At 45.7% G+C, this 23,775-nt stretch overlaps 3 protein-coding genes across 10 annotated transcripts in view; all 3 read right to left on the bottom strand.

The window, feature by feature from the left end:
• Nucleotides 1-13,161, bottom strand: part of dock8 (dedicator of cytokinesis 8) — a 30,833-nt gene extending 17,672 nt beyond the window's left edge. For 2 of the 8 annotated variants that reach the window (XM_081707425.1, XM_081707427.1), the window contains exons 1-11: nt 7,151-7,301; nt 4,576-4,751; nt 4,250-4,321; nt 4,029-4,137; nt 3,077-3,292; nt 2,855-2,940; nt 2,415-2,481; nt 1,072-1,221; nt 767-847; nt 415-667; nt 118-248 (exon numbers count right to left, since the gene is read on the bottom strand). In XM_081707425.1, coding sequence (XP_081563551.1) covers nt 118-248; nt 415-667; nt 767-847; nt 1,072-1,221; nt 2,415-2,481; nt 2,855-2,940; nt 3,077-3,292; nt 4,029-4,137; nt 4,250-4,321; nt 4,576-4,703 — 1,293 coding nt within the window. In that variant the 5' untranslated portion in view covers nt 4,704-4,751; nt 7,151-7,301. Of the gene's footprint in view, nt 1-117; nt 249-414; nt 668-766; nt 848-1,071; nt 1,222-2,414; nt 2,482-2,854; nt 2,941-3,076; nt 3,293-4,028; nt 4,216-4,249; nt 4,322-4,575; nt 4,752-4,948; nt 4,972-6,714; nt 6,752-7,150; nt 7,302-8,092; nt 8,190-12,992 lie in introns of those variants that run through there. The other 6 variants (XM_081707426.1, XM_035521882.2, XM_035521885.2 and 3 more) reach the window with 6 other exon arrangements.
• Nucleotides 13,162-13,710: 549 nt separating this feature from the next.
• lrif1 (ligand dependent nuclear receptor interacting factor 1) lies at nt 13,711-19,151 on the bottom strand. The gene is made up of 5 exons (XM_027029689.3): nt 18,999-19,151; nt 16,750-18,280; nt 16,517-16,564; nt 15,900-16,136; nt 13,711-15,344 (listed from the first exon to the last, which is right to left on the bottom strand). The coding sequence occupies exons 1-5, from the start codon at nt 19,004-19,006 to the stop codon at nt 14,343-14,345; spliced, it is 2,826 nt and encodes a 941-aa protein (XP_026885490.2). The 5' UTR covers nt 19,007-19,151; the 3' UTR covers nt 13,711-14,342.
• Nucleotides 19,152-19,535: 384 nt separating this feature from the next.
• Nucleotides 19,536-23,736, bottom strand: apex2 (APEX nuclease (apurinic/apyrimidinic endonuclease) 2). The gene is made up of 6 exons (XM_027029675.3): nt 23,448-23,736; nt 23,103-23,186; nt 22,598-22,778; nt 22,284-22,427; nt 22,024-22,093; nt 19,536-20,757 (listed from the first exon to the last, which is right to left on the bottom strand). The coding sequence occupies exons 1-6, from the start codon at nt 23,560-23,562 to the stop codon at nt 19,648-19,650; spliced, it is 1,704 nt and encodes a 567-aa protein (XP_026885476.2). The 5' UTR covers nt 23,563-23,736; the 3' UTR covers nt 19,536-19,647.
• Nucleotides 23,737-23,775: the final 39 nt, after the last annotated feature.

The raw sequence follows: 23,775 nt of genomic DNA, 5'->3' as shown, positions 1-23,775 counted from the left end.
TGGCCCTTGACATCTGCCATAAAATGCAATGGACCCCAGGGACCGCCGGCACCGGGCCAACCACAGACCGGCGCCAGACTCAACCCGCCGTCCCAGACAGCTGGCCAGGGGTCTGACCTGTTTGAAGAAGTTGGTGATGGTTATGATGCCAGGTTTGAAACTGGACAGGTTGTATTGGTCCTCCAGAATGCTGAACCTCTCCGAATTGCGTCTAGGGAGGTAAGCCTTCTTGTCCGTATTGGTCCTGCCTGGCTCAAAGCACACAGAACACACACATCCATACCCTGGAAGTAAATAAAGCAACTCACTAACCTGGCATACGGCGTATAACCCGATATACTGTGTTTAATACTTCAAAACACAGACAGGCCGGACGATTTTACAACGCTGCAGAATAACGAGGTCAGCTCCTACCTCGGTATGGATGACACCACCTAGAAATACTTTTACACACCGACGCGTGTAAACTGTGGTCTAGGCGGCCTTCCCGGGCTTTGGGTCCGTTACCGTTAACGCTGTCCGAGTCGGTGGTGTCTCGGTCCAGCGTGACTGTGCTGATGGCGCTCATGATGTTAATGGTGGCGAAGGCGAACGGCATCCTGTACTGGCCCAGCCGCTGGCAGGAGCTCTCCGCCTGACTCCTCAGCTTCTCCAGCTTCTCCTTGTTCTAAGGGAGAGGAGCGCAGGGGGTGAGAGGAGCTGAGGAGTGGAGAGAGGAGGCGTGCAGGAGGGCACAGTGGGCCATGGCCTTCACGGCAGTCTGCACCTTCGTTGTGTCGCTCTCCTTCATGGTCATGTAGGGCTCAGCGCACTCGCTGATGTCTCCCTGCTGCAGGACTTTTTCGATCTGACACACACACACACACACACACACACACACACACACACACACACACACACACACACACACACACACACACACACAAAATCGTCACCACCCTCCTTCTCGGCATTATACCCATCACACCAACGTCTGCGCTGCAGTTATGTGGCACTCCCAGCACAGAGCAGTTATGCAGCCACGGGGCCATATCTTCCCCAGGGCCAGTGAGGGCAAATGTGCATGGTTACCTTAATGACCAGGTAGATGTCTGGAGAGGGGTAGGAGATGGAGAAGATGGCAGCTCTTGCTGTTGTGGAGCTGTCTGTGTGAGGGGTGTGGCCACGCAGGAAGCTCTTCATTTGGTCCGAGTTCAGATCACAGTGGAAGTTCTCCGAAATCTGACAAAATGTTATCCCATTAATATTTCCCTACTCTGCAATCTGTGGTCTCTCGACCACATAACACAGTGCTGTTGGATCGCAGTGGCCTGCTACAGCTGTGCACGCGAGAACGGCAGGCTTATAGGTTCGTACCCTGAGAAGGCTCCCAGTCCTGGTGCTGAAGTGCTGACTTGTCTCAGGGGGCTTTTAAACTCACTTACCCTCATGAAATACCCATGAACCAAACATGAGACCTGCACAGTAACCCGCAGTAGTTCCACCTTTGCATTACTTGCAATCAACTGTGTTATGTAAACTACACACTAGATTCAGAATGCAGAGCCAAAGGGCATCTCACGTGGGTCTTTGATTGTTTCTGGATTCATTTCTTTGAGTGATCATATATACATTCCTCTGTATTTGTTGCCAGTCACCCCTGCTTCGACGCTCTCAACTCAAGATGTGAACTCTTAAATCAGTATACACTTCCATGTGTATAAATCATCACCGCCATTGCTCAAGTGCTGTTTGAGCATCATGGGAATGTTAAATGAGGCTACTGCCCGCAAGTTCGCCTCGGGGCCTCTGCATGCAGTATAAATCAGGCTCCATCCCCCAGCTCTGTCACCAGTGTCCTCGAGTGCAGGGACCACGGAATGTCCAGAGTGACCTCATGCTCCGCATTCTGGTCAAAACTGCATATTAACCTTCTTCAGTCAAGGCTCAGGGGGGTTAACGTAGTGCTTTAGAAAATATCGGTCTAATATGACATCTGCTGCTAATATATTTGATGCGGACTGGTGCGAAGCACTTGGGAAGAGGACTCGCTAGTCCACATGTGCCAGCAGAGTCATTTCCAAATGCAGCAATCGACCGATCGCCGCAAATCAAATAACGCAATTTATGAAATTGGAGTCAAGAAGCTTCAGTGTTGTGCTCGTAGCTCGCATAGAATCAAGCTTACAGCCCTTTAAAGGAAACTGCATTCTCCCACCAATCTGCCGCCGTCTCAGTACTGCGCCCTCAATGGCAGAGCGGCTAATGAGAGCATCTGGCTCTCGCGCCGCTCCACAGCTGGTCCCATGCGCAAACCGCCGAGACCGGGGCGAGCTAATCCATGCTGGATGACTCATATAGAGAACAGCACAGCCGCCACCCCGCCAACGCCCGCGCAAGCTTCGCCGGTCGCTCGATGTCAAACAGCAACTGACCTTCTTCTTCTCCTTCAGGTCGTACAGGGCCATGGTGGCGAATATCGGCTCGATCTCAATCTCAAACCTGAGGAACACAAAAGGATGGAGGTACAGTAACAAACTTAAAACACCCGAGTGGCATGCAGATGCACTAGTGTCCAGTTGCCCATAAATGTAAAGAACACTGTATAAATGCTTCAAGTAGGTGGTGATATAATGTATAATATTGCCCTGATTTTTAGAAATTCTTTCTGTACTATATTTCTGCAAAATTTAATATATATAACCAAATATATATTAAAATAATACATGTGGCAGAGGAGTAACCCCAAACACCGGTGAAGAAATTCCAACAGAGCGTCCAAAACCTTATCCTCCTTAACCCTGTGATTTGAGGTATTAGCTCAGTTTGAATGCTTGGAGTCAGAAGCTCCAATTATGGAGAATCGGGGGATTACTTGATGCTGAGACATCGCACTAGTATCCTGTGGCCCATGTGCTCCTTCGGACAGTCTGGGATCGGACGGATCTCCACTGCGTCCTCCTGGAGATGGAAAGAATCATCTCAGTCCAGTTCGAACCTTAGACGACTGACTGCTGCGCTCTTTCCATATGTGAAAACTCCACGTCAGCGCTCCCTGTGCTCCGACCCAGAGGGACGGTGGCGGCTCGGCGCTCACCTCGTCCGAGGGCGGGTAGAGGGCGAAGAGCTCGGGTTGGCGGTTTGCGTGTCTGCTTTCCAGGTTGAAGCGGTCGAGTTCCTCGGGGCTGCTGAAGCGAAGGAGGCAGTCCAGGCGAGGGTCCGGCTGCAGCGCCCGCAGATCGAAGTCCGAGGAGGAGAGGGTGTTCCGGGCGCCCTCGTCATCACACAGCACCGTCAGGGACGGGGACTTCACCTGAGGGGCAGGGACGAAAACAGAGCCTCGTCTTACAGCTTTACAACAAGCGAAAATATGTTTGGGCCAGTTAATACAATAAAACCAAAATTCCTCCCAGAAAAAGCCTGTTGCAACCATCAGGAGGTGCGTTCTCCAAACGGACCATGGTGCCTTCCTGCTTCTGCGAGGTCATGACAACCATACCGATAGTATCGAGGTTTCAGTGCTACAGGACCATCTGACAAACTTCCGCACTCAACTGGTTCAGCCCAGACTTGAGGTGCCAGCCAGGCCTGTTGCTACCCGACTAGCTTGCTAATAAAGCCCAGAGTAGACGTAAAGGCCCTTCAGGGTCTCTTAAGATGCTCCACGGGCCTGGTGTTCCCGCAGACTCCGAAACCAGGCTCAGGAAAAATCCAGCCTTCTAAACAAACCTCTTTGGTTTGAGTCATTTAGACTTGGCAAGCTAGGGCCGGATCAGATCTACCAGGAGACAGCAACTGAATGACTGACTGCTCATTCCTTTTGTCCTTGGCCTGGGGAAACCAGAGGGTGGCACAGAGCCAAGATATCGGGGGGGGGGGGGGGGGTCCCTTTCGGTCCGCCTCTTCACTCTCCGGTCTTTTCTTCTGCCTGCAGCGCTTCTCTTTGCTGAATTCTTTATTTATCAGGGCCAAGTGCACGTTCGTGGTCGCCTTGCAGACGCAGCAGGCCTAAATCCGTATTGGCGTCTGCAAGGAACGGGTGCGCTTACCGGTTCCTCAGGCCTCTGGGGCTGGATGTCGGACTCGAAGGTCTGCTTCAGCAGTAGTTTGTGAAAGCCCGTTCTCTCTGCGTACGCGCTCAGGCCGTCCCCTTGGCACCTAGACACAGTTACGGCCACGTTCATCGGAGTAGGCGTCCGTCAAGCCGGGCAACAGCGAATGAGCTACGGTAGTTTTCTTAAAGGGGAGGGAGTATGAAGAAAGTGCTCACCTTCTGCTCACAATTAGCCAAGGCTGAGTATAACTCTGTACACAGTCCCTCACATGGGGATCCAGTTCAACTCTGTGCACACACACACACACACACACACACACACACACACACACTTTAACACTTCATTCAACGTTTAATTCTGTGGCAGTTTGAGGAGTTTGGGGTGCAACAATAAATAAATTAAGACACCTGCATTGTTTACATAACTGGTTCTTCCAGTAAAAGCTACGCGCATTACAAAGTATGCTTTTGTTTTCATTCATGACTCTCGCACTGCCGTTGGAAGCGGCTCGGCGACCGCGCTGCTGCATGCGAGGACTCACCCCTCCAAGGGGACAGAGTGGCGAACGGTTCGGCATTCCCTGTCCACCAGCTCCACGTCTGGCTCGTCATCTGGGAAGTCGCCGAGCTCCTGCATGAGCTCGGCATCACCACTGCGCAGATGCATCATCAGGAATTCCTCCACGTCCAGCGGCTCCACCGCGTCATAGGACTGAGGCTGAAGACAAGACAGTCACAGTTACCACGCATGAAAAAGCCACAGCATATGTTTGAAGGGCTGACTGTATGCTGCACTCAGTACATACTGTATACTACATACTGGTCCCCACAGTAGTATGCAGTGTAGTTTCTGGTATGCAACAAATGCAAACAATACTGCACGGTCACAAACATATGAAGGTTCCGCCCACTTACGAAAGATTTTCCAGCCGTTGCACGATGGGATTTAGTACATCACTGGTCATGTACTGGAATATTTGGCCAGAGTAGTACATCATCTGGGTATCTTTTGCGTACTGGAAAAATTTGTTTTGGTTGCATACTACATAAGGCATACTGATTTGGTTGCCAATCAGTATGTTAATATTATGTAGTAGGCTATTACGAGCATAATGTACATGTGTGGATCAAGGCCACAATCGCTGTTATTCAAACTCTTACAAAACCACCATCGGACAATTACAACACCAAATTATATATTTATCAATTAGTGTATGAATTACAGATGAAGACAACTGCAAGTGGTTATTATTAGTATCCAAACGGACAGATTACAGATCAGATATAGCCGACCTCCAGAAGTCAACGTATTAAATATATACCATTTTATATATAAAAGCAATAATCACTGTTCATGATTCAAACAGATACAGTACAACTCTCCTGCATATCTGAGAGTCAGCATGACTATTGTAGCAAAGACAATGACCGCTGTTCACGGGTTACATTCCACTGAAGCCAACAGCCAAAACTTGTGTGTCCTGGGAGAAAAACAGAGGAGGGCCCACGCTAGCACAGCCAGCCAGGAGCAGACTGATACTAGACGTCAAGGAAGGTCACGAATCTGCAAATTGTAGTTTGCTTCCCCCGACTGCGATTATGTCGGAGTGTAAGAGAACTTGGTTCTGTCTGAGCATGCATTAGTATCAATCAAACGGGAAATGCAAAACACAATACAAAAAACCCCCAAAAGACAAACAAGCAAACAAAAAAGCAGTAGACACGGAAAGTCCAAAACCTCGAGGGGGTTAAGGGGGCGGGGCACACGACGAGCAGCTCTTCACTGCCAACAGCAGCTGGTGAAACAGCGAGGCTGAGAGGCATGCGTGACCTTCGGCGGGAACCAGCAGCCACGCGGCACCATGGGCGGGCATGTTCCGTCACGACCGCGCGCGGGCAGATCCGGGCGTGTCGACGAGCGGCTTAGCTGCGTCTCGGGACCTCGCAGGTCCGTGCACAAAAGGCAGCCATGCAGAGGAAGAGCTGTTTAAAAAGGGAGAAGTGCCGCATTCTGCTTCATTGTGTTAAAATCACTGGAATGCGCATCAGGACACGGGATCAGTCCCATTTACCTGTCTAACCTGTTGTAAAAGGATCCAACAATGCGTGCAGCGGAGACAGTTGACTATATGATTTTTAAAAGATATGAAAAATATCTAGGGGGACACTTGTGGGCTACATGACGATGGTCATGCCTGAAGTGGGGAAACAGCCATATCTCTTGCGCAACTTCCACGCCAACAATTTTTGTAATCTTACACAAAAGACGTGGGCCCGCAGACAAGATCATACTGGTGTAACAATGTGTGACAGAGATAGAGTAGTTTGCATCTGCACACTTGAAAAAGCACAAGATATAGCACAAAGCCCTGCTCAAAATAGACCCCAACAATAAGTCTCTACATGGGAGGTTGCAAAAGTGTCAAACGTTCCTTCACCCCCCCCCCCCCAATCTTGGAACATGAAGAGGCAGGTCTCAGTGTGTGCACTAGACAGTGTGTTGTACTGTAGATCTGTCTGTTCAGTTCACACATATCTACAAAGATGTACTTTGTAAATGAACTACTATCCATGAACGCAACATGCTTTTACAAGGTTTCTAAATTCACAAATGTTACGTGTACACTTGTGTGTTTAACAAAAAAAATGAACATGTGCCATCACGAGACATAAATATATACCCCATCCAGTTGATACAGGTTAAATGGTGCGTGTTGGTCAGTGGATGGTCAGCCAGCCTAAAGAGGAATTGGAGCAGGTGTAGATCAGTATGATTCTTCCTGAACTATACCTCCACCAAAACAAACTACAAACGACACATTTAGAGAGAGTGCAGCTGAGCAAAAAGTGGAACATTCTCCATTGGCATTAGAAACACTGCCACATCTCCCCAAACAGGGCCTTGACATGCTGCGCAGGGCCTCGACTAAGTCGGCCACGCCGAAACCGCAGTTAAGTGCTGCAGAAGCGACCCTATTTCCACTCGTTACCAGAAAGCAGTGGACATTTTGCATATGACTACAGAGAAACAGCTTTGCTCCTACCCACGCCAAGCTCCAACAAGCCCTTCAGAGCAAACAGATCAGGTACAGCTCTAGAACAGCTCTAGAAACTCACCCAGCGCTTCTGTGGATGCAAAGTGACAAAATGGCGTTGCCCGGAAACAGAAAACCCTGGCTGCTGGTTTCTGCACAACTCTTCCTCTGCAAGTCTGAGCCGCAGAGCAGCCTGCCACACGGTTAAACTTCTGACAGGAGGATGTGATGTCATCACCACTTCCTTCGTTAGTTCTGGTGAAAGGGCAGAGGCTGAGGATCCAGAGGGGCGCAGACACCTCCAGTGGCCACCACTCGTCACGACTAGAAACTGCAGCTCGGTCAGTCTGCAGTGCAATAGCTGTAGAGTCAATCCCCTCGCCACATTCAGCAATTAAAACCTGGGCTTTATTTTTGATGTATGCCTAGTGACAGGCTATTTAGGTACACACATTATATACAGCTCTCCAGAGCATACAGTACTGGCCATGATGACATCACTGCATCACGTAAGGCACGTGGCGTTTTTGATCGTCAGTAACTCAGAAATTCGATGATAATGGGCACATGTATTCTACCATTCAGTGAGTGAGCTCTGCATCGTGTGTAAGTGGAAGATATCCGACTACGGATTATGTATTTAAAACCCCCATGCCATCCCAAGTCTGGCGATATGAAAGGTTTGTTTGTGTGTGTGTAAGCTGTAAAGTAACTGACAGCTTGAGTACTCTGGTAGGTTGAGCCCTGACCCATTTTCAGATAGCAGGATTAAAAGCAAGTTAGACATTAACCTGACATACGCAAGTACACGCGCACACGCAAAGTAGATTCTTTCTCTGTGTCTAACTCTTTTCACGAATACACACAGAAATATTCAAACATGGATGCACGTACACCACTCAATGCAATTACTCTAGAAACCAACTGCGTGACGAAGTGACATCCGCAGGTTTGAATCCAAGCAAAAGCATGCAATGATTTGGACATAGGGTCAGGAGGACAGTGGACACAAGCCAATACTCACCACATTGAAATTGATGGATCCGGACATGCTGTGGCGGTATTGTGGGACAGCTTGGGTCAGGCCACTGAAGTGCCTCCGGATCTCGGCGGATGAGTGCCTTTGAGAGGCAGACAGACAGACAGGGAGGATGGTTGAGACCAATGCAGAGAAGAGAGATGTAACAATTTAGTCTGGCTCTGCAGAAGGAGGGCTGTTGCAGATGCCAGGTGTTTGAGGGTGTGTCTGTGTGTGTGCGCGCCTGAGAGAGAGAACCACCACTTTATTAAAGCTCTGACACAAAGTGTGTAAAATATATACACCCACAGAAAAAGTAAAAGAGCCGCTTGCTCCTTTCTCCGCATACCAGGCAGCAGACACCATATCCCAGAATCCACTTGTTTATGCAAATTAACTTGCAAGGTATAATAAAAGGATGTTTGTTCGACCACACATTGAATATTTCTTGCTCTGTGTGCATGCTTGTGTATACAAACACAGCAATAAAAGAGACAATTTTCAAACCAGCAGGAGTAACTGGCATCAAAAAACGTTCTTCTTAAATGAAGCATGAAATCAATTGGGCAATGTGAAAACATTTCCAGGGCCTTAGGAAGGATTGGGGGGGGGGGGGGGGGGGGGGGCTGGAAAACCGCTCAGGCTTTGTTTTTATCATCATCATCATCATCATCATCTCAGTGATGTGATCTCTCCACTGTAAGCGGCCCTTTTCCCCATCCACTTCATTCATATTCTCTCTGTCTCCCTGCCAAACACTCCAGTCACAACGTGTCCCTTTTAGTGGATGGTCGGCCCATTTGTCCCCGACAGGCTGGAGTTTTGCAGCCCAACACTGTGCTATTGTGCAGACCGTCCTGAAAAAAAAGGGTCCCCCAGCCTCATTCACTGCTTCCATTTACTTCCATTGTTTAGCCCTGGGAATGTGGAGTCTCTAATCGCTTTTGGTGTGACATCCCCAGGGATAAATGCCTGTGTATGTTGGGGCTAAGGCTCACTGGGGTTTAAATGCACCATCACTGTAGCTGATGGCTCTCCTGCGGCAAACCGAATCAATGTCTGGGGCTTTTTGCTATGAGATCCTGTGACAGCACTCCCACGGTCCTGGGCAAGGCAGAAGAACGGAAATCTCACTAATAATCAGAACCGTAACTATATTCTTAAGACTTCTGTTCATTTTGCACTGGTTATGTATCTGAATCCAAACTGATGTTTAAATCGGATCGGTAAACAAAGCTGACACCCTGAAAAGCACACGTGGTCGTCGCCGTTATCCCAGTGGCACTCTTCAGACTGCCGCCAAAGGTTGAGTGATGGGCAAATTCTCCACAGAAGGCAAAGTCTTACAGGAGAGCAAACACTGCCATGCTGTGATGCACCTCATCTTCATCTACATCCAACGACCGCGTCGGCTCACTCAGATGGTTTGACTAATGGTCAGATACAGTATTACACACACGGCACTGTTATGCATGAGATTTAATGCAAGGACGAAAAAAAATGAGGGAATGTGTCTAGTTAGTAAAATAATTTCAAAGTAGGAATGGAAACCAATGACAGGCATGCTTGTCAGTTCCCTTGAAAATCCTAAATAATGAAGGCAATAAAAAAAATTAAAAGAATGTGGTTTGTGGTTTCTGAAAAAGTGTTGTTAAACCAAATGTAGAGAGGATTTGAGGTTAATGTACACGCAAGAGGTCAATTACATCATATAGGCAGTCATTTGAATTCAGCATTCAGTTCAAGAGCACACTGGTCACTTTGGTTTCATTCAGACAATGACTGTTCAATTTGTTGCTACAAAAGACATTTGGATCGGAATAACCAGATAAAAGAAGTTAACGGGAACACCAGTCTTAACGAAGGCCACCTGCATAACTGGTAAAGGTTAAAGCCAAAGAAGGACAAGTTTCTCACTGCACCTATAGACAAGATACAGCTGAGGTTAACTTAGCAAGTTAACCAACATAGATCAACATTCATGGGTTTTTGATCCGCACAGGCCACTTCATATTTAGTTCAGTGTAATTCTATTTCAAATAATATTTATTATGACTTTGTATCACTGCATGAAAATAAAATAACATACGTAGCAGATTATCTGTATTTTTACTCAGTATTTTAGTTCATGTTTTAAGAAAATGGAAATATATTTGCAACCTTAGCAGGTTAAAGTCAAAAGACTACACATCATTCTTAGACATTAGTTACTTATTTATTCATTCACAACAAGAACCTGAGTCCTGCTATTTTAGTACATGGCCGTAAGTGCCCTTCGGACCAGAACGACGCAATTAGAGAATACAGAGGCAAGCATCTCTGTGCTGACTCCCAAGGACACAAGAGGTCCCTCTCAACACAGCAAGGAGACACAGCTATGGTTCAACTACCTGGGGGAAAATGAGCGAAAAAAAGGTCGAACGTATATTTTGGGCGTATGTACTGGAGAAAAAGAGGACTCCTCCCTCATCATCAGTGAGCTGTTTGAGGGGGTGGAGGGAGACGAGGCTTACGTTTGTTTTCTTCCCTGGAATGCATTTTTCACTAAAAGTTTATTCAAACGTCATGTAGTAAATGTTCAACGCATAAATATACATGAATTTCAACAAGTGGTTTGCTTTAGAGGAGCGCAGAACACCACCTGTCATCAGACCATGTCGAATGACAAAGAAACAGGAACACACCCGGATTAATTGCATGAATGAGGAAAAACCCTAATCTTGATGACTGGGTTCTGCTTTGTTATATCACACGCACTAGAAAACAATGCATCGTCGATGATCAGACGACGACAGCCCGCAGTGATGCTCGAAGCCCGGTCTGAAGCGGGCTGACCCGCGGCTCAGCATGGCGTACAGCGCTCTCGAGAAAGCACTGGAGGCTCATGACTCCCTTGGGTTAGGCTTTCCTTGAAGGGCCAATGTCAGCGAAACGTGACCGGGAGAGATGACCCACTTTCAAAGCGCAACTGCACATTTCCCCTTTAAACCAGGCCGCCTGCGAGCAGGAGGACTTCCAGCAAACAAACGCCGTCTTTCTGCTGCGCACCCCAGTATGAAAAGCTGGTCATCGGCAGGTCGAGGAAGATAAATAAATAAATGTGCGGGGACCTCCTTCGTGCAAAGGAATGGAAGGTCATGCCAAGCGAGGGGAAGGAGAGAGAGAGAGAGGAGGATGCTAAGAGGCGGACTCGCGCCGACGGCTGCTCATCTGAGCCCCCGTGCAGATGCGAGCAGGTGCAGCCACATCAAGAAGCAGTCTCTGGTGACATAAGGCAGCACGCCGGCTAGATGTTCACATTAAACGGGATTCTTTAGAAGGTGCTTTGACTGGCCACTGGCTTCTGACCTCACTGTGACCTTTTTACAGATCGTGGCCTGGTCTCATCCACACCCATCCAACTTTTACCATCATTAGTAACCTGGTACGCCTCATTCCCCATGGCTCCTATAGTGCGTTACAGTTGGGCACCTGGCACCAGATACGCACGCACGCACGTCCAACAAATACTGCAGTATTGCCTATGAGTGTAGCACACCATTACCATCCTGGCGCTGTTAAAACCATCCGGCGAATTCTGCACTTCTGTCTTCTTTCTTAAGCGTTAGTGAGTAACCGTTTCCTTTTTAGTCACGTTAAAGAGGAAGTGAAATGTGGAGCATAAAATTTGTTAAAAATAAAAAGTACCACTGCTACCCTACAGGGTTGCTTTTGAAACTCTCATCTTGATCTTGAAGTGTGGAAGACAAATGGTAAACAGTCCCTACCGGCACTGTCAAAAGCATGTCAATTTTAGATTTCCTGATTTTAATAAGAGGGACTTACATATGCGCCAATAACAGAGGTTGTAACATTAGTGATTGTTGACCAGATTACAGCACAGAACAGTAGCAAGTGAAGGGAATGCACTGAGCCACACATGGTCTGCTGAAGTCATCAACAAATACAGAACCTTCTGACTTCGGCTTTTCCATTACGCTTTGCAATAAAATTTTAACAACTTAGTTTACAATCCGCAACAATTTTGTAGACTAAAGAATTTTATCATTGGATAACATTTGTCTGTTTGGAGCTTTATTTTCATCAGTTCAGCAAATGAAGGTGACTTTTTTAAATGAACCATTGCATTTCAACGTGAGAAGACGTTGTGACGACGCTTTACCATATGGGGGCTTCAGAATGCATTACTGAACCTCATTCCAGCACAATGGTTTTATGCACTTCCTCTCCACCTGCTATGTATGAGAGCTGGAACAATAACAACTTCCACCTCACTTAGACTAAAAATGTACAGCAAAGAGATGCTATTCCTGACCGACCTTACAGTCAGAGCAGAGGTTTACCTCGGCAGTGCTATTGATCTAACGAACAGCACTGCAGTGTGCTGAACTGCAAACTGGGATGCTAATTAAATTATTCAGCAAAAGAAAAAGAAATCACATTTTCCTTTTCTTGTGGCCTCGGTGAAAACTTCAGAATCGTACATTTCTGTTCTAATTCCTAAAATAAATACACTTTTATGGGTATGGATTGATATAGCCGACACGAGGCGAATTTGCTGTGATTAAGACCTCTTAAAATCACCCAAAAGAGCAGTTTGTCCACTACGTCGCAAAGTTCAGGCTGCCTTTTCGAGGAACCTCACCGAAACATCATTCGTGGCAAAACTGGAAATTCTTTCCTTTAAATATCCTTGAAGGATATTTCTAGTTCTGTGGTTTGAGCTGGCGTCCCTGCACCACTGATATTAAGATCCAGAACGTGTAGCTGCCTGCTCGGGAATCTACCCTCCCGACAGGCTGCGTAAAGCCAGAGGACATTCCGTGAAGTTCGCGTCTCAAAGTCCAATCAGTCGCACGTTAATCACACACGGACTCCGCTCAAACCACAGAAATGGTGCGTTTACCTGTTGATTTTCAGAGCGAACGCCCTTCGCTCCGAAGCAGGCAGGGTAGCCATGGAGGGGTTCGAGCTGGCGCAATTCCGCGCTACCGACGCTTTTTTCCCAACGCAGCGGAGAAGTGTGCCGTGCCAGCGCAGAGCATCATCTCCTCGGTATCACCGGATTTCTGGGCGGAAACTTCCGCGTTTAACTAGGCAAACCCTCGCAATAGACACACACTCCCTTTGCAGAGTTGTGGTCTGCATCATACCATGATCCCTATAGTTTCTTTTTCGTGTATCGTTGCTAGATAATATGCCTCATGCGGCTATAATTAGTGAGCAGAAGCGGTCAAACCTTAGTGAAAAGGGCGCCAAAGGTTGGCGTTACACTCCAAATTGAAACGATACAAAGTCTTGACAGGCTAAAACCTAAGCACTGTTAACGCAGGCAAAACAAATCAGGTTCTTTTAAATGGTGGGCGCTGCTATACAAGTGGTGCCAGGTATGCCGCACCCATGTTTCAGCTCTTTCAGTTTTTTTTTTTACACCGATAATAATACTTTAACCGCAGTTCGAATATCAAGTTATTTTCCAACTTCTCATTTTTGAATTTGGTATGTAAAAAATGTATTATTTAAAAGTGTAATAACGTCATCTACTGACAGAGATGAAGAAATGCATCACTGAGGGTCAGCTATAGGTTAGAAGAGAGGGGAAAAACACAAGCATAAAACATGTAAACTGTTTAAACAATTTTTAATTCGCATCGTAATAAAAATTGCAGGACCATCCGAAGTCATCCATAAGTGAAAATGAAATTTTTGTTTGCAATATGTGCAGGCATGCAAAAATGATTAATTGTTGCACTGTGTACACATGCCTTCAGAAAGGTACATTTTCTCATTTATTAAATGAACGTGTAAATGACGATTTTAAACTATACATATCTTTGACAGTTCTCAATTCAGAAAGTCAATTCAAGGTACAATTACAGTCATACTTTACAATCTTTCTTTTGGCCAATAAAAATTTTAAAGAATACCAATTCCCAAGTGAAGCATCTAAATCTAATAAAAAACATACTGTATGACAATTAAACATACAGAACATCGATAGCTTTAAATACGACAAAATATATTTAAAATACAGAACCTTTTTTGTTTGTTTGTTTGTTTTAAAGCTGATGCAAAATAGCACCTTGCAAGTACACACTATTTAATCAGTTAATTAAAAGGGTACATAAGACAAACTGCTTTTCACCAGTAGCAATTTCATGTTTAACAAATGGGTGTTCCCTCAACATCTGGCCTCCCACGGCAAGTCTAATGATGGCCGATACCCACATTACATCCAGTGGCGTGTGGATATCTCTCACATGTTCTGCCTCAGCTTCTGCAGGGCAGCCTCCTTCTCCCTCAGGATGTTTTTGAGGCGTCTGATTCGCTCTTGTCGCTTTATTTCCTCAGGGTCCAGCAACAAAGAGGCCAAAAACGTATTAGAAAAACCGTCACCCGCATCATTCGCTTGTCCAGCTGAGGAGGAAGGCACCGTTTCCTCTCCCTTTTTCGGTGTGCACGTCTCCTGTGGGGCAGTTTTGAGCTGGTGTTCTGAGCCCTGCGCAAAGGTCTCGCAGCCTGTAACAGCACCAGACGTTCTGCTGCACGTCATTTCTTTTAAAGACAAGTCTGGTTGGCTGGCACCCTCGACACGGCTGGTAGCATTTTGTGAAGCGCCTGTGCCGTCAGAGAGCACGGCGCCGAGGTACACTTGGCTGCTGTGTACTCCGTCTCCAGCCTGATCTGACACACCGCTACTGTCTTGAGAGCTTGAAATGGGACTCTCCACTACTTTTTCACCTCTAGGACAATCTGCGCTCAATTCGCTCACGACAACTGCCTCTGTAGACGGGTCGACCGCTGCAGGCGGAGCCGGCTTCGGTGATGGAATGGCGCTCACAGCCCCTACCTTAGTCCCACACGGACACGCCGTGCACACTCTCCCGCTTCCCTTACTTACTCGGGCCGGGGTCTTTCGCGAGACAGGGGGACGAGCCCCGCTGCTGACATAACTCGTCGCTGAAGAGGAGGAGGAGGAGGACGAAGAGGAACCAAGTGACTCTGTAGTTTGATATGCTATTTCACAAGCACCAGCACGGGAGCAAGTTCCTTTCTGCTGACAGGTCTGCGAAACCTCGTCGTTTGCAGAGGGCACAAGCTGCTTGTCCTCCTCATAATCTACTGGACTGCTGGGGTGAGGTGAGGAATGTGTGATAACGAATGCGGTACTGTCTGAAGAACTGCACCCATGCTGCTCCAACTTCTGTCTCTTGCCATTTTTTGGCCCACTTCCTTCTGCCAATTTGGGGGTGGACACCTGCAGACATGCAGTTAATAATAAGCAATAATAATAATAATAACAACAACAATAACAAGCAAACTCAATCTTCATAACACTGAAATTACTTCCCTACAGAATGCAGATGGCCATATCGCTGGTCACAGTTGAAACAAGTATAGATGTCAAACAAGTAGATAACCTTCCCTAAAACTGTAATATTGCACTGTAGTTTAGACGCAAAGGTCGATCATATCTACAGCTTAACTGGAAGGGACATCTGCTAGGCATTATTTTTGCCTCCAAGTTGTTATGAAAGTTCAGTACTAATTTTATCAGATGTTTTAAAAAAATGTTTAAAAGCCCAAGGGCTCTTTTTAAAAATAGTTTTGCCAAATGCATTCACTTTCATTATTTATTTGCTATTTTACCTAGGAATTTGTATTTATTGCTATTTATCCAAGTATATGTGGTTATCTAAAGTACTATTACTCAACAGTCAGGAAAAAAAAAGCTTAAAAACCTTACTATGAACATAGATTTTTTTTCTATCAGTTTAACAGACTACATCTTAAGCATGAGGATTTCTCTTACCTGAGTCTGAACCAGACGTTTGGCTTTTGTCTCGGTCTGTGCTTGGTGAATGAATCTGCGGATGCCCTCCAGTGTGCGTTTGTTCATGGACCTTCTCTGGCCTTGTGGGTCTGCCTCTCTAGTCAGATTTGTCCTTTGCAAACAAATCCTTACATCAGAAGTAATCCCAAAAATCTGTCTGAGTTCAGAGTCACTCTTCCGCTGGAATATCTGGCCCGAGGCTGGCTTTTTTAAAGACTGAAAAAACAAGCGCAATATAAGCATAAACTTAATATCTCCTAGATATTACAGGCATCGTGATAATTGGCTAACATCACCATGCAAAATAAAATGCAGGATCAGAGGGTGTTTAAAACAAACTACTATGTTTTACATCAGTGGCTCTCAGTTCAGTTCTAAAGCCTGAAAATGATCCACATTTGTGCTTTAAACTAGAACGTGGTGTGCAGACATTTAGTGTTGTTAATGGCTTGGCCCATGTGCTGGGAGCTAGAACAGAGCAAAATGTGGAACTTCTAGTGGGACCTGAGGACTGGGTTGAGACATACTGCTCTACGTAACCAAATCACTTCTCCAGCTCTCTGACAACTGAATTGAAATGTGTTCCTTGTGCTTACTCCTTCAGTGACGGCTTCAGTGTCCAATGTACACAGACGAGCCGAGTCCTGCAACAGCACAATAAAAAACACAGGTGGGACATTCAGTTGGAGGCAAATTCCAATATTTTAAAAAAAAGAAAAAGAAAGGAGTTACTACCTATATAAACTAATAAAATAAAAATAATTAACTAAAACTGACCATTTTAGTTTGGGTATTTTAGCTGATGAAGAATACGCAACGGTTACTATACCCCATCAGTGACGTCAGTTCCTTGACCGCAAATGACCTTTGGTTGTGGTGACACAGACACTCTTTGCTGAACATTTTCGAGCACATCCTGACATTCCAGATTAAGGTTTGCTCCAGTGACGAGTGTACTGCTTTTCTGGACGTCTACAGCCATATTCACTGTGTCACCAGCAGGGCTGTTCACACCTTTGCCACAGCTGCTCTGTGGAGTCTCAGGAGCTGCCTCTGGGATTTTAAGGCTGGCCTCAGGCTCCGACTTCGGTGGCCTGTATGACACAAATATTACATTGGAGTCGTCGTCATTCTGAACCTCCGCCTCACTCAGTCCAAGCCTTCTATCCGGTCTTGTGCATGTGGAGCCCTCTTCGTCTTCACCACAAAGATCAATTATTTCATTTGCTGGTTTACTGACTTTCTTTTGAGCCTTATTTGATGTACTCGTTCCTACTGTAGTACAAGAGGGCTGGGCAGATTTTCTCTTATTCGGCCTGTTTCCCGCCCCCGTGATCACATCCTTGGAGATCTCGGAATCTTTCTTAGCCACAAAGTAAACTTTTCCATTGTACATGACAAGGGCATTGTCCTTTCCCGGATGAACTTTTTCCTGGCTGGTCGTAGATGTGGGTTCTTTTGCTGCCTTCGCCAACCTCTCTGCTTCCATTTGCTTGACAACTTTTAAGATGTCTGAGGTCACGCTGGGGGAGGTTACTGGAATGAGATATGGTGCAGTGCATCCTGTACCTTCTTGGACCACCCATTTCATCGGTGTGGTGTCTCCTTGGGTAGTCTTGGAGTTGGATGCAGAAGAAGTGTTCTGACTTTCCCCAGAGCTTGTGGTAGGACTGTAACTCAAGGTTTGGGAGAGTTCACTTGATTTTGTGAGACAGGGTAGCTGTTGATTGGATCCTAATTTCAGTGAGTTGACTGGAGAAACATAAATAACTGTTGGTGAACCCTTCACGGGGTTCGGTGGAACGTTTGCTGAGTTGCATATTCTCTTTTTAATGAACTGTGGTAGTGCAGAGGCAGGAAGAGTTCTAACTGTAGCATTAGGAGGGATCTGAAGGTAATGTCCAGGGAAGACGGATGAGTTCACATTCACTGGCAGCTGTGGACTGTTAATTACAGCTACATTATTATTTTCATTCCCAAGAGGTGGTTGCAATGCGTTTGCTGCCGATTTTGGAGCGGATTGCGAGACTTGTACTTGCTTGATAGGCTTTTTAAATACATCCTTAGCTCCTTGCTGTTGACTTTCCCCAGAGTTAACAAGTGTGTTACTAACTGATGGTGTTCTTAAAATATAACGTCCATCTCCTATGGCCTGAAGTGTAGGGAGTTTATTCTGCGCTGAAGACTCACAAGATATGTGAGCAAGCTGAGAACAAACCTTAGCTTGCGTGTCATTCTTTGCACCGTGTACCTGTGTGCGAACAAACTGCCCATTGACTTTTTGAACTGGAATCAGCTTCATAATATTTTTCCCATTAGGTCCCACGGCAGGCATTGCCTGGTAGTAAACTCCCGTTCCGCTATGCAGAAAGACAGACAAACGTTTAAACAAACGAAACTCTTAGCAAATACCATTTCATCGGGTCCGTATACAAACGAGACTCCCCATCCAGCCATCTATTATACAATCCGTACAGTCTAGATATTAATAAAGGCAATTCGCGTAAATTGAACGCAATTGTAGCTACTTATTTTAATGAAATGGAGGTTGTTTACTCAAAGTTATCGACGGGGGCGCGTAATCTAAACGAGCGTTACTTATCTTATTTGTACATGCTTCCAGGCATTCGATATAGCTAATTTGCTAGCGTTAGACAGCAAAACATTAAAATCGGTAAATAGGTAACTAGTGCTACAATAATTAATAGGGGCTTCAAGTCAATGACTCGCAAACCATTTAAACAGCGAGCTAGCTTAGCTAGTTAGCTGGACATGTATTCAACTAAGTAGCCACAGCGCTTTAGTAGCAAATGAGATCTTGCCCCTAATTTACATTATAAAATAAATCTTAAAAACTGAAATCAGATTGACCAATACCAGCATTTTCTAATGGTCCACGGCTGTAGCGTTATGAGCGAAACGCTACCGCTCGCATTTAACGAGCCCACTAGCGTTGGCTAGGTTAGCTGCGCAGCTCTAGCAAAAACAAGCGCCATTTTGCGTGCCATCTTGGCTACTCTTATAGTTCTACACACAAAACATTCGTGTTATTGCCTATATTTACAAATAGAAACTTACTTCTCCATTACGAGCAGCTGTAGACATTCCACTTGAAGAAATTGTGTTAAAATGTGCCTCAGTATTAACACGCTAGATTATAGCTATAAACTGTAGCAGTATTTCCCCAACCGCGTGAGAGAAGCCAGCTATCGTAATGACCTTAACGGAAGTACTTTTTTTGTAATAAAAGCCTAACGTTTATAGCGATCTCACTAAAGATCAGGAAAAGCACTTCTATTCCATTATACAGGAATAAACTGTTCTACATTAAACTGCGCTTTGGTACCCATGCCGAGTATGTAAAATGTATTTATTTTTCAAAAAACGAAAGGGGTTGATGTGATTTGTTCTGAGCAGCCTAGGGTGGGTAACACGACCATCAGGTAAATGGTAGAACCAGGACACTGAATACTCGCCCTTATTTAAAGATAAGCCTAAAACTACGAAGCTTTTGCGAAACGGGACCCTGAGAATTTCATTTTATTACTAAAACTGTAACAGTGTCATTATGACAAATACTGGTTTCTAAAAACAAGGGACGCACACAAGCCAACATACAAGCATAAACACCTTTTATTTCTACAGTAAAAGCATAATCTACATTCCTGCAGCACTCAGCACCACCGCATGATATGTACAGTATTTACATGGGGGAGCCCAGAGGCTTCTACTTGCCTTTCTCCACCCAGGCAAAGAAATTGCACCTAGCCTGTGGATTGGAGGCATGACCCTGAGGGCGGGCGCATACAAAAAACTGCCGGCCCAAGTTATGCCCGGCTTTCTTCACAGTACGCAACACACAAGGCTCTCCGTGTGCCTTACATAGTGGTGGTTGGGGCGGTCCATGTAAAACTGCTTTCCAAAAGTCAGGACCCATTACTTTCTTATCCCTACTCTCTTGATAGACTGTGGCATTGCTTTGGCTCTGATCCTGACATGATCCTTCAGCTTTAGGCTCTGTAACCCTACAATTATTTGTTTCCTCTTTGACCTTGGTGTGCCACTCTGGTTGCATGCTGTGCATTGCATTACAGTCATTGACATCATTTTGTGTGCCTTTGTGGGAGATCTCAGGCCCAGATCTTTCACTATCCAAGCCACTCTCTTCAGGGTCCACTGAGCTCTGTTTAGGCTTAAAGAAAGCCAGGAGGCTTCCCTGAGGTTTAGGCACTGTTTTAACATGCTTGCTTCTTTTCCCCTTGAAGACAGAGGACTCTGGTAGTCCATCTGAAGGTCTTTTCTTTGCAGTGTTAATCCCTGCAACTAGAGGACTGAGGTTCTCAGAAATCTCCCCAGCTTCTTGAGATCCAGGCAAAGGCCCCTCGGTGTCTTTGGAAACCTCCCGTTGCTCAGAAACCTTCACAAGAAAGCGGGACAATTTCTGCTGCCTCCCGGCAAACTCTGGCATGTAGCGGGTGCACAGAGCAGGACACCTGGGACTGGGTGTGAGGGTACAGCTTAGCTGTGCCCATACAGGGCAGTGATCAGAACCATCCACCTCTGGCATGATCTCCACATTCAGGAAGCTTGTGGATACCAGCGCACGGCTGGCAAAGATGTAGTCGATGCGCGTGCCGTAGTTGGTCTGCCTGGCGCCTGTACGCGCGGACCAGCAGGTGAAGGCGTTGGGGCGCGTCGAATGGAAATGGCGGAACGTGTCCACAAACTTCCCACCAGATATCTCAGAATCATCCATCTCATCTGCATTCTCATTTACCATTGACCCAAATAGGAAGCCATCCAGCCACCTTCTGCTAGGATTATCTTCAAAATTATCCTGTGGGACATAAAAATATAAATGAGATTAAGATGAGACTTTTGTGAATCTTACAATCCAACTTAAACAATGGATTTACGAGAACATTTAACTCATCAACCGCTCTCTGGCCAAGAAATGAAGAACACTTAACCATATGCTGACACTAGGAAGAGACAGGGAACCATTAATTTCTTAAGACAAAAGGCAACTTTACACCATGATTTAGTGACAAATGATTATCGAGATGTTTAGTTACGACGTAGTGAAGCAACATTCCAAATAACTGGAGCATATAAAGGCTATCGCTGTTGCTTTTGCAATTTTTTTTGTTCCTACTGTGCTAGTAAAATTCTTATACATGTTCATTCATACGCCATTTTTTAAACTCGTGATACTTTATTAATGCTCAATCTGGGTCATATATTATAGAAGGTTCATGTGCAGAAGGGCTTTTGTTCCAGCCTTTGTAGGGGTGTACAACCCGGTATGGTCCTTGACCTTCACTGTGACGGAGCACAGAGAACGCAAGGATCGACAGTCCCCGACAGAAGCATACGCCACCTGTTTGTAACTGGGCAGAAATGCAAACAGAGCATTGTATGTGTCTCTGTAAGTGACCAATTGTTTTTTTTCTTTGTCCTTTCAATCTGATGACAAGTGAAGGGTGACAACTCCCATGTTAAGACCTTTAAAAGTTCAAGTCTGAAGTGCCTTCTTTGGAGATGGTTTATGCCGAATAAACATACTGCCCAGCCATGAGTGCTAAAACGTCAATAAGTCTTTGTGTCTCTTGATCAAGTGTAAAAGAACAAAATATCTGAACACTATTAATTTGGTCTGTTGGCACACAAAAACTGAGAATAAATTTATAACTGCAATTTTCTCTCACCTAATCTAGTGTGATATACATGTCCATCTACAGATACAATTCCAAGAAAAAAACAGAAGTGGATTGGATTAAAGTAGCAGGAATTGTTAGCGTTCCTGATGTATATAGGTAGGTAGTCTGTTAGCTAGCTAACCTGATAAAGTAAGGTGCTTTTATTAGCTGGAGATGTCTTCACACAATAGGGTGTTTCAAACTACCTAGGTACATTAATATGTATATACTGCACGATAAAAAACTACCTGAACCTTTACAAGTTAAACAGGGTAGTTTACACACCCATTAGAGACAAACTTAGGGTGACATTACCAACTTGTCACTGCCTAATGAAAATGTTCAAACCCAAGACCCTATGTTTACCACAAACAAATTTTAAATACCATACTCATGATACTTACCACATCATTTGGGTCACAGTGATCTATAGGTCGATGAGAGGTGTTAATATCCCCCAACACGATCACATGACTAGACAGAAAGTCATTTATTAAACAAAAGACTTAAATAATCCAGGACAAAAATGTAAACCAACTCCATATAAAGCTAAGCCCACAAATCAACAAAATAACTGGAATTTTTCTAAAGCTTTCAGTGAAAAATTGAAGTTGCTCTAGATCATTTCAATCCAACACCAATAAGTCTGTCGGGGCCCTCTCACCTCTGAGGACCCAGGAGAGCTTCAGCTCTGCTCTGGAGGAGCTTGTAGAACCGCAGCTTGAAAAGCTTCCTCTCGGGCTTCTCAGGGTCTGCACGTGGGCAGTACACGTTAATGACCGTCAGAGTCTCCGATCCTTCTGCTCCCCTGTTGAAAAGGACCGGCATGCCAACCGCCTTCAAAGGTTCATCCGGAATCTAATCTGAAGTGGTGTGAAAGAACCTACAACCCATTTGAGTATGCCACAACGCAATCAAGTCCAAGGTGTCTGCTTATAGAACCAGGACACGGGCCAGTGATTTACCCTGAGGGCTTACCTGAACTTGTGCTGGGTGATGACAGCCCTTCCTTCACCGTCGAGTGATTGTAGCTCTTCATTGGAGAATGCACTCTGGTCACCACAGCGCCCGACAGCCTCTCCATGGTTGGCAAGGAGCCCAGTCAGCCCTTCTTCTGCCGCACATGGTGTGGCAGTGTCTTTACAAAACGTAGCAACTCCTATTCAAATTTAGTGAAGTAAAGTCAAGTAAAAAAAAAAAAAAGGGAAAATAAAACAAATCAGATGATTAAATATACCAACAGTGGAACGACTAGTCACAGAACTCTAGCCCAATAGTTCAGACGTGCCCGAATAAATATTACATAATTCAAAGGATGAATGGATTTGTAAACGCCCAGCTATTAACTATGCATTGTAATATTTGCATACAACAAAGAACTAGGTTAGGCGTTTGGGTTACAGTCAGATCCCTCCAAATGACTGGTTATAGTATGGTATGATATGATAATAGTATAGTATGGTATAGCTACAGCGCGGTCTACCCGAGTATCCACTGCGCCCTCGACTGAAGCCAAAGTAGGAGTTGTAGCCGTCTACGATGGCGGTCCTTTCGTCCAACAGCTCGCCTAACCCCGTGGGCAGAAAAACAGACACCCTGATTAAAACGCAGGAGCAGGAGACTGCCTTCATAGCTACAATATATACCTCCCCCCGAGGAGTGCGCGTACTGTGAAACGAGAACTACGTATGTTGCTCCGGATAAAAGCATGTGCAAAAGTCCTTTTTTTTAAATTGAACTTTGCAATTAAAAAAAAAGTTAATGGAGAGGTTGGCTCTCCACCCTTAAGAGTTTTAGCGCACTCCGGTCACTCAAAGCTGCTACTTACGCGTGACTTTTGTTTCTTGAACGCAAATGATATCCGCGTCGAAGGAGTCGAGCACCTTTTTGATCCCGTTTTTAAAGGCTCTTATGCCATTTATATTCCAAGTGACGACCCTCATGGTTCAGGCTGCTGACAGTACCAGAGAGCGCGCCGGCGCGCGCGCGGGCTTGTGCAGGAAGTGTCGCCAAACGCTCTCGCGAGACCAACGAGCTCCTCGTTTTGTTGCCGCGTTCGTCCGCAGAAACGGAGCGCGACTGCTGAGTGAAAGCGTGCCGAGTAAAGACAGAGCAAGAAACACCAACCGCAACACTATCGTTCCCCTCCAGCCCGC

The sequence above is a fragment of the Electrophorus electricus genome, chromosome 25 (genome assembly GCF_041902795.1).
Source record: "Electrophorus electricus isolate QZ-2024a chromosome 25, ASM4190279v1, whole genome shotgun sequence".
NCBI classification, from domain to species: Eukaryota; Metazoa; Chordata; class Actinopteri; order Gymnotiformes; family Gymnotidae; genus Electrophorus; species Electrophorus electricus.
Note: the sequence above shows the minus strand (reverse complement) of the source record. Positions and strands in the feature narration are given on the sequence as shown.

Coding starts and splice junctions, on each gene's coding strand:
- lrif1 (XM_027029689.3), bottom strand. Junction 16,565..16,749: donor GAACTGACGTCACTGATGGG/GTATAGTAACCG, acceptor GTGCTGTTGCAG/GACTCGGCTCGTCTGTGTAC. Junction 15,345..15,899: donor AACGTCTGGTTCAGACTCAG/GTAAGAGAAATC, acceptor GCATGTCTGCAG/GTGTCCACCCCCAAATTGGC.
- apex2 (XM_027029675.3), bottom strand. CDS start 23,562: ATGAGGGTCGTCACTTGGAATATAAATGGCATAAGAGCCTTTAAAAAC. Junction 22,779..23,102: donor AGGGCGCAGTGGATACTCGG/GTAGACCGCGCT, acceptor AAATTTGAATAG/GAGTTGCTACGTTTTGTAAA. Junction 22,094..22,283: donor GCTCTCCTGGGTCCTCAGAG/GTGAGAGGGCCC, acceptor CTTTCTGTCTAG/TCATGTGATCGTGTTGGGGG.